The 10,879-nt window shown below is 36.3% G+C and overlaps 1 protein-coding gene across 1 annotated transcript; it reads left to right on the plus strand.

The window, feature by feature from the left end:
- LOC311277955 (H-2 class II histocompatibility antigen, E-S beta chain) lies at nt 1-2,489 on the plus strand. The gene is made up of 5 exons (XM_084388460.1): nt 1-135; nt 498-773; nt 1,274-1,555; nt 1,740-1,853; nt 2,109-2,489. The coding sequence occupies exons 1-5, from the start codon at nt 72-74 to the stop codon at nt 2,129-2,131; spliced, it is 759 nt and encodes a 252-aa protein (XP_084244586.1). The 5' UTR covers nt 1-71; the 3' UTR covers nt 2,132-2,489.
- The last annotated feature ends 8,390 nt before the right edge of the window (nt 2,490-10,879 follow it).

Here is a 10,879-nt window from a genome sequence, read left to right on the forward strand (position 1 = left end):
TTCAGACATCTACCACATGAACAAGGCATGAAGAGAAAGTTCTCCATTTGGCGTATTCATAGACTGTAAATATGTCACTGCTAAAACTCTTAATTTTTCATTCCATATTGATGCTGTCTGCATTTATTGGAACAGGCAAGTACAATGAAACATTGAGCAAATGTAATGCTTTAATTCACCAGTAAACATAGGATTTATATATTTTAATTAGTTTTTTTTTTTTTATTGTTTTTTGTTGATAATGTCATAGCTGTTAATTAAATTTCCTTTCTTTATAAAACATGGTCATGAATATTCCAGAATAATTGAGTGAGATGAGCCAGTAGCTGTCGTGTTTCTCTAATGGGAATGTATCTATAACACACAGTGACTAGACTATGCCAAAACAAAGTAAAAGCAAATAGCAGATGAATGATGAATACAGGTACTTTTGTTTTTATAACTGACATGAAATTATACAAAAACCTAAGATCTAACACTCTGTTTTTATGTTTCAGCTGATGGATATTATGAATACATGATATATGAATGCGTCTACAGCACCAGTGATTACAGTGATATGGTGAATCTTCTGTCATATTCCTTCAATAAAGTTGTGCATACACAGTTTAACAGCACTGTGGGGAAGTTTGTGGGGTTCACTGAAGAAGGAGTGAAGTATGCAGAGAACTTTAATGAAGATAAGGCCTATCTGCAGCGAATGAAAGCTGAGGTGGACAAAGTCTGCATACCCAATGCTCATATCTATGACTCACTCGTCCGTGATAAAACAGGTGAGTACAAGACTCTTGTCTCATCTTTACTGCATAATAAAGATCTCTACCATGTGTGTCCACTCGTGCAGAAGAAACACTCAAAATGCATTAAAACAGGGGTCTGTTGTTGGTGTTGTGTCTGCACTATGTGGTTGTCTTCAGTGATTTATGATTGTTTTTAATACAAAATCAATAATATATATATTACAACTGGATAACTGGGCTATTTTACAAAATTTTAAATTTAAGATTTTTTTTGTTCGAACTGATATAAGGATATATATGAACTGATTTATATATATATATATATATATATAAAGACACATGGTCTTTTTTTCTCGACAATCCATTTCCAAATCTAAAGAAATTACTTTATAGTTCATATAATTCATGTTGCTCATATAGTTTAATTCATTCAAGTATTATAGCTACTTGTCACCTAATATATTTATAATTTTTTGTGTTGTACATTAGAATACTGTATGCACATTTTTGAGTATCTGTTTCTCCTGGTTTAGTAAAACCGATGGTTACACTCAGTTCAGTGAAGCAGGCTGAAGGCAATCATCCAGCTGTACTGATGTGCAGCGCATATGAATTCTACCCTGAAAAAATCAAAGTGTCCTGGCTGAGAGACGGTAAACTGATGACCTCTGAAGTGACCTCCACAATGGAGATGGCTGATGGAGACTGGTACTACCAGATTCACTCTGAGCTGGAATACACTCCTAAATCTGGAGAGAAGATCTCCTGTGTGGTGGAGCACGCCAGCTCAACTCAACCTATTGTTAAAGACTGGAGTAAGACAAAACATTTACTTTACAGTCTTTCCTTTATTAATAGTTTTGGCATATTTATGGGAGCAAATAGAAAATATGGAAATTATTTTGTTATTACACTTGCACAACTAAACAAATATTAAATATGTAAATATTGAGAATGTACTCTCATTTGCTAACCGAGCATGATTTCCGTTCCCCACAGATCCGTCTATGCCAGAGTCTGAGAGGAATACAATTGCGATTGGATCCTCTGGTCTGGTGCTGGGAATCATCATTGCAGCTGCTGGACTCATTTACTACAAGAAGAAATCATCAGGTCAGTGGAGATGAGAGCAAATCATGCTGATACTCATCCATATACATCAGTGGTTCTCAACTCTGGATCTCGGCTTTCCAGTTTAGCTCCAACCCTAATCAAACAAACCTGAACAAGCTAATAAAGGTCTTAAAGATTTCTAGAAGCTACAGGCAGGAGAATTTGATCAAGGTGATCAAGGTTTGTCATCTCATGGGGATCATATCATGTACATTCATCTGGCTCATCAATAATTTGTTATTTTTACTTTGTCAGGGAGGATCCTGGTACCAAACTGACTCCAGTCTAATGTTACCCGATGCCAACTGAAAGAAGACCTCCTTGGATCACTGATGCATTCCCATTATGCCACATCTTTCATACAGTGTCCTTACAGCCTACACTGCCAAAAAGAGATGTGTCAAAAAACAACACATGTGACTGTGTAGATAGCATTTTGACACATGTTGTGTAGATTTTAACACACAATGTGTGTTAAAATGTAACTCTGGATAGAATAGCACTGGGTGGAGGAGAGTTTGTGTTTATGAAAAAAAATATAGGTATATTTTATATGGTATCCCATAAAATGCTCTAAAATAAATAAAGCAATACATTCAAATAAATTAATTAAATCTTAATTCATGAAAACTTAAAGATTAACGGGTGTTTTTTTTGCAGCCAATCACATCATGCCTCTTTTTCAATGTCTTTTTCAAATGCTGCTTTCACTTGTTATTACAGTTTTTCTCGATTGCTTAAACACATTTCTTGAAACTATGCCTCGTATTCTCAAAACTGTAAACACAAATCCATAACGTCTCACCCAATTCCCCAAACATCCTATTTTCAGGTCAAAATGAAGCTCTACACTCAAAACCATTCACTCTTGCTGAAAAACCAAACTTTGCCCTCAGACAGGACACACAAGCCCTCAAAATCACACACACTACAACATAGTCTAACACACTGGTGCAATAAATTCAAAACAACATTTCCAAAACTGGTAAGTTATGTTGCTTGTGGTTCCCCCCTCACAAACCTTTTCACATGATGAACACAAAAGACACAACCAGTGGATACATTGGCACATTTTTATTCATACACAGAAAACACACACACACAAAAATATATATTTTTTTCCTGTTTTACTCTTTTTTTTAACTCTTTTTTTTTACTCTCTCCTCTATTTTTTGTTTATATTTACTTACAGTAAGATGTGTGTGAGCATCATATGACAGTAAAAGAGCACACACAAACCATATTCTAATATGGAATTCGAATTGTATTGGAATGGTAAAGAGTGTTGTTACGTGACAGGAGGGCCTCCACTCAAGGATACAATATGATGAACAAGTCTAAGAATGTTCCACATATGGTTGAAATACCATCATTTGCCTAGAAAGATAACATTCTGGGAGTCAAGACTATAAAGGAGAAAGGATGCCCTCCCTTCACTGTCACTGCAGCCACACTGTCTGACTGTACGACTGCTGGCCTTTTCTTGCAAGAAAATAAACCTCATCAAAGACTATTGGAAATGTTTGTCTCTTATTCAGTGATAGAATTTTGTTTGCCACCACTCCTCCATGAAGGTTCTCGAGGCGACGGTAAAGCGACTCAAATTTGGCCTTACTCGTAGCCGAGCCTCCCTCATAGTCATACCATTGATAAAGACATGGGCAACTAGAGTGGCTTGAATTTCATCTGAGACTGCTTGTCTTCTTGTCCTTGCCCTTCCTCCTCCTCATTCTTATCCCTCTTCCTTCATGTCTTTCTGGATCCATTGTTCCAAAACGCAATAAACTGATTTGGGTCCTTTTACAGTATATATCTATTGAAGGTTCTGATTGATGTGTGTTAAATTTTGACTCTTAGTGTTTCCACCTGGATAATTGTGTGCTAACTGAGCTGAAGCTGTGCTGACTTGAGTGAACAATATTGAATGCTAGTGCTTTCTAAATGACAACATGGTCTAGGCAATGAGAAATGAAGGGATTTGTGTGTAGAGTTTTGCAGTGACAGTTCAACAAATCTGACTCATGTGTCAAAACAGGGAATAGTGTTTATAGTTTAGTGAAATGGGTGTGCTTTTTGATAAATGGCGTTATGGTTTTGAAATTTTAGTTCAAAAGCCTGGTTATAGTGTTTAAGCAATCGAGAAAAACTGTAATAACCAGATTAACTTTATTTCTGTCAGACTCTACAGAAGCTCTTATTGAGAATTAACAGGTTTTGGTGTTGACGATTCATTGAATGTTTCATTTAAAGTCACCAGAATCGTGGTTAGTGTCAGCTTTATTTGGGCTCTTGACCCTTGACTCTTTAACATTATTTTTTTCTGATTGCTGTAAATGTGTATTTATTTTAACACATTTGAAACAGCAGAAATAATCATGAGAAAATATGCTCAGATGATATTATTATCATCATGGTCATGTAAGAATGTTAAGCTCAGCAAGAGTTTAATATTTGAAAGATGAGTGTAATATATAAAAGATGATTTTTAAAAAGATTAGCCCATTGCAATTAACTTAAAATTAATTTTTAAATACACAGTTCGTACAGAACCTTACAGAGTATGGTATCAAACAGACCTCAAGAATCAGCACATGAATCTCAACAATGGTGACAAACGAAAAGCTTCATGCCGCATGCATTGCGGCATGAAGCTTTTCGTTTGTCACCATTGTTGAGATTCATGTGCTGATTTTTGAGGTCTGTGTTTGCCTAGTTTCTGCTGCAGATTAAAATTTTCAGAAAAACATTTTTTTTTATTCTGCACTGCTGGATAGCATGATGTAGTTTCACAAGATTGTTATAACTAACAGCACATAAATAAATTAAATGCGCACCATCCATATACTCATAAACTTGATCAGATCAGCACTTGCTGATTATGACATCATCAAGAAACATCTGATCATATTTTCTCTCACCATAACAAATGTATTTTATTAAAATACAGTTAAAGCAGCCAGAGAAAAACTAAAAGAAGAGTAAAGGGTCAAGAGCTCAAATAAAGGAGCCATTAATCACAGTTCTGGTGACTTAAAATAAAACATTCAATGAAACATCAACATCTAAACCTCTGTTAATTCTCAATAAGAGCTTGTCTATGTAGATTCATGATGTCTAAACCATCCAAATGTTCAAACAAACTCTTTATTAAACGTCACTGGACTCCATAAACACAAGTTAACAATACGTTTCAGTTTTCATCCAAACACTCAGTTGTAAAAACACAGGAAGTAACTCTGGCAAATACACACCGACTACAGTCACATGTGACACATATCTGACACAAGTCATGTAACTATAACACATTAGTGTGTAAAAGGTTTCAACACACTTCTGTGTAAGAGGAATTACACATTAGTTGTGTTAAAGGTAATACAAAATGTGTAGTCCTTATAAACACAGAGATGTGTTAAGAATCGACACAGGTTGTGTGTTAAATTTGACACAACATGTGTTGTCCCAGAGCACACACACTACATGTGTTAAAATCTACACAACATGTGTTAAAATCTACACAACATGTGTTGTCCCTGAGCACACACACTACATGTGTTAAAATCTACACAACATGTGTCATTTTTAACACATTTCTTTTTAGAGGTTGTGTTGTTTTCAACTCTTGTTACATTTTATAAGAGTGTGCCGACACTCACCATCACTGTGAATGGTATGCCGTGTTTGCTATGTTCTCAAACAAACAGGCCAGTGAATACAAGTTATTTATATACAATATTTTGTCAGTTGCTACATGACTTGTATTTGAGCATCTCTATGTAATGTTGGTAGTGATAAAATAAAGTTTATTTTATTATGTGTAGACCGGGTCAGGGGATCTCTGGATAATCCGTAATTCATTTGGAATTCGTGTTTTTTTTAACATGAATGTATTTATGATTATATTAATTTCCTGGAATAAACACTTTAATTGAATCAATAAACAGTAGTGTTATTATTGTTATTAATATTTTTGTATTTTTGTATTCGTTTTTTTATTATTACTATCTAAAATGAATAACCTGTAGCATGGGGATTGTTTGACCCAGCACTGATTAAAAACAACCCAGCAGATGGGTTAATGTATAAAAACCCAACCTGCTGGGTCAAAATAACCCAGCATGTGTTCTGTCCAAGATTTACCCAGCGCTGGGTTGCCAAATAACCCAAATTGGGTTGTTTTTAACCCAGCATTTTTTAGAGTGTGCCTACATGTCAGAAGTACATGCTTCACGGTTTCTGTTTCCGTACAATATGGGCACATTCCTGTCTCATGTTTCCCTATTGTGTGTAGGCCGCTGTTCAGTCCTGTATGTCCTAACCTTAGCCTGGTGAACCAGGTTTCCTCCTGTCGTGAAAGTGAGCTGATCATTTTAACTGTTACATTCTGTTGAATACTATATAAATGCCTACCTTTTCCCCCCTTATCCCATTTATCTTGCCAGAGTTTATGAATACCATCTTTAATTATTGTTTTCAATTCTGATTTGCTGAGTGGAACCTGTACTTCTACTTGTTCTGCTTTAAGTGCTTATTTTGCCAACTCGTCTGCCTTCTCATTGCCCTCAATACCTGTGTGCGCTGGAACCCAAGTGAACTGTAATATTAACTTCTGATGAGTTATCCTGAAGATCATCTGATGAACTTCATCTAAAAGATCCTGTCTGCATGCAGATTTCCCAGTCTGGATGCTAGTTAGGGAGGACATAGAGTCTGAACAAATAACAGATTTATATGGCTTCACTTCTTCTACCCACTGTAGTGCCATTATGATGGCTATCATCTCTGCAGAGAAGATTGAGAGGTGGTTTGAGGTTCTTTTTTGTATTCTAACTTTATATTTAGGAATGTATACAGCCACCCCCGTTTTACCTGCTGATTCTTTGGATGCATCTGTAAATATTTGTACTGTGTCATCATACATTACTTCTAGATACTGTTGTACACTTTGATACAATCCTGTCTTGATTATATTTTTAGCTTCTAGATTAACTACAGGATAGCAGAAAAACCAAGGTGGAATTGTGCTCAAGTTGACATTTTTGCTGCAATGTATAGTACTGATTCCCATGTCATCTGCCTCTTTATTGCTGTTCCATCCAAAACTACTGTTCACAATGCGACCATATTCCCAGCATTCTTCTAACACCAGTTTTGTAGGATGTGTAATTTCATGCCCTTGTAAGTTTACCCAATATGCTAGAGAAAGTATTAACCTCCTAAGATTTAAAGGCATCTCCCCTACTTCTACTTGCAGTGCTGGGATAGGTGATGTTCGGAAGGCTCCACTACACAGCCGGAGAGCTTTGGCCTGCACCCTGTCCAGTTCAGCTAATGTAGTTTTTGCTGCTGTTTTGTATACTGTACATCCATAGTCAAACACTGATCGGATTAATGCAATATATATTCTTTTCAAAGAAGAGCCTGACGCCCCCCCAGTTATACCCTGAAAGACACTTTAAAAGATTGATTGCTTTCTTACATTTGTCTACCATTTTCTGAACATGATTTTTAAAAGTAAGTTTACTATCAAACCACACACCAAGATATCTTAAGTCATTAACCTGTTTGAGAGATTGTCCATATATCTTAAGATCTATTGTGGGTTTTACCCTTTTCTTAGAAAAACAGATGAATTGCATTTTTTCCACTGAAAGGTGGAACCCCCAGTCAAATGACCATTTTCCAACCTGACTAATTGCTGTTTGCATCCTTTGCTGTAAATTGTCAATATTACGGCCCCTTACCCACAATGCTCCATCATCTGCATATAATGCCCTGTTTATCCTTTGGTTCACTCCATCAAACACATCATTAATCATTATATTAAACAGAATTGGACTGCATACACTACCTTGTGGGGTGCCATTTTCTATTGGGTATGTGCTTGATGACTCTGACCCTATCCTGACTTCTATGGTTCTACCCTTTAAAAAATCTTTGATCCAGTTGAACATTTTACTTCCTATTTCCATATTATTCAACTTAATTAAAAGTCCTTCTTTCCACAGCATGTCATAAGCCTTCTCTATATCAAAAAAGGTTGCCAAAACAGATTCTTTGTTAACTTGTGCTTTACGTATCTCATTCTCCAGGCAGACTACCGGATCCATAGTTGTTCTTCTGTTACGGAATCCACTCTGATATGGTGTGATCAGTCCTCTGCTTTCTAATTTGTACACTAACCTTTTAGTAATCATCCTCTCCATGAGTTTACATAGGTTAGACGTTAATGCTATTGGTCTGTAGCTTTTGACATTCATTTTATCCTTTCCTGGTTTCCCTATAGGCACTATTACTGAGTGTTTCCACCCAGTAGGCAGTTTTCCTCATTCCCAAATTTTGTTATATAAAACCAGTATTAAATTTTTTGGCACATCAGATATTTCTTCAATCATTTTATAGCATATCCCATCTCTCCCTGGTGAGGTATTTTTAACACCTATCAGTGCTCTTTTTAGTTCAAACAGTGTGAACCACCATTTTCATCCCCAGCATATCTTTATTTTCTTCAATGGTCCTCATTCTTATAGCTAGCTCTTCACTGGAGAGGTTCTGTGAGCTATGTATCCTTACAAAGGATTTTGCAAGCATCTCAGCTTTTTCTCTACTGGTTACTGCCTCAGTGCCATTATCTCTTAATACTGGTAGTGAAAAGTCCCTTCTTATGCCACCCATCTTTCTGATCATTCCCCATATGTCATTAATTTTTATTCCTGTCCCAATATTACTACAAAATTCTCTCCAATATTTCCTTTTAACTTCTCTTATAATTCTTTTGGCTTTAGCCTGTGCTCTTTTATACTCCAATAAATTATCAAATGAATGATTAGATTTATTTATTCCTGTTTTTAACAGCCTCTCTACACTCATCAGACCACCATGGTACCATTTTCTTCTTCTTTGCTCCAGATGTTTTACCTATTGTTTCCTCTGCTGACTCATATATTATGTTAATAATCATATTATTCAACTCCTCAATGTCGTCACTCAAATTTGGCATGACTTCAATTAATTTGCTGCATGTTTTAATGAAGTGACGTTATTACAGTTGTATATATTAATATAAGTATATATTAGTAGTATGTACATTTACGTTACAGTTAAGCTTTAAGAGGTTGCACTTTGTGCATTGGAAGCACTTATTTTAACAGAAGATGTCTGTTTTGTATAGCTGCCTACCTCTGTAAAACAGGAAGCACACATTTTATTTTATATTTTATTTATTCATTTTTACAGAAGTTGTAGCATATTCCTTTTGTAAAGCTACAGAACTTGTTTGACTCATCAATGTTTTGTAAGTTTGAGCCATGTGTTTATTAAGGTCTGAAATTAAACAAGACGAGAACTTAAATATTCCCAGCACTTTCTGTGATGACTCTTTACATTAAGGTAGTAGCCTAGTGAGAACAGGGTGTTGGGGGAATCACTTTTTTTTCTCTTTTTCATCAAACCGCAGTTTTTGCAAGTTACCGCAATTTTTACAAGTTACCGCAATTTTTACAAGTTACCGCAAATTCATCGCATAAAATTGCATAAATATTGCGCATATTCCATCGCATTTTTTAAGAAAACGTGCCGCATAATCAAGGATTTTTGCCCGCAACAATCACAAAAAAACTGATTTACAGTTTTTTACGATTGCTATGACAGATTTTTCAATACTTTTAACAAATTTCCAAAACTCTTAACGCACCAACACACCTACAACACACAATTGGCAAAACGGTTAATTTCATGCTCAAAATCACACATTGTCAAAATACAATAATACACTAACACAATACACTATGTCTACCAAAACACTAACACATGTTCTCTTCCAACAGGAACATTTAGTCAATCATAACACAATGACAAAAAAAACACTATCATCTGCTGAAATTACAGAAACAGCATTATTTTATGTGTCAGGTCTGCCCTTATACAACAGACAGTATATTGTATTGATCATAGATTGTGTTTTGCACTGAAGTTTCTTTTGAAGCCTCTCTACATTTTTGTTTTGTTGGGTTTACTGTAGTAAATGCATGCATTTTGTTTCTTTTTCTGCAGAAATTCAATACATAAAATGAATGACCATCTCAGAGTAGCTTTACTGTATACAAAGTACAGTTTACTGTATTACTGTAAAAAAAAAAAACAGACACAGAATTGCTGCAATAAAGACTTTATTTGCAAAAGGACATTACTGCAAGATATACAAACAGAAAAAGCACCGGAATACTGTAAAACAGTAATAAAAAAATAAAAAAACAAAAAAAAACAAAGAAATCTTCTAATCTGCCCGGTCTTCTGCATTTGGCCACATGTTCTCATCCACATCACACCTGATATCTTCTCTGGCAAGACATCGTGGGAAGAATCTTTTTGCATGCCTTATCCACCCCTGGCAGTGTTCAGCTGTGATGTCTTGGCATGCAGCATCCATTGCATCCAGGAGGGACATTTGGTCATGTGGGCGATGGTCAAAAACCTTCCATCTCCAGGATGAGAAAAACTCCTCAATGGGGTTGAGGAAAGGGGAGTAAGGGGCAAGGAAAAGGGACATCATCCTTGGATGGGCGTCAAACCAGGCTGTGACTGCATGAGAATGGTGGAATGCCACATTGTCCCAGGTGATCACATATATTGGCAAGTAGTCTCCCACCTGTCTCCTTTCTACCTCTGGCACCAGTCTTTCGTGCAGGTCTTCTAAAAACAGGAGAAGGCGGTCGGTGTTGTAGGGGCCAATCTCACATTTATGCAGGAGTGCACCATTGTTGGAGATTGCGGCGCACATGGTGATGTTGGCTCCTCTCTGGCCCGGCACGGTAACTGTGGCCCTTTTGCCAATTATGTTTCTCCCACGGTGACGCCTTTTCGCCAAGTTGAAGCCAGCCTCGTCAACATAGATAATTTCATGTGGGACTTGATTGGCCTCCAACTCCATGACTCTCTGAAAGTAATTAGACACAGTGTATGTAAATGCTGTGCTGTACTGTAATCTACTCTATGTCCTAATGTACTCCAGGTTTATAGAGTAGTTTACT

This window comes from Rutilus rutilus, assembly GCF_951802725.1.
Source record: "Rutilus rutilus genome assembly, chromosome: 19".
In the NCBI taxonomy this organism is placed as follows: Eukaryota; Metazoa; Chordata; class Actinopteri; order Cypriniformes; family Leuciscidae; genus Rutilus; species Rutilus rutilus.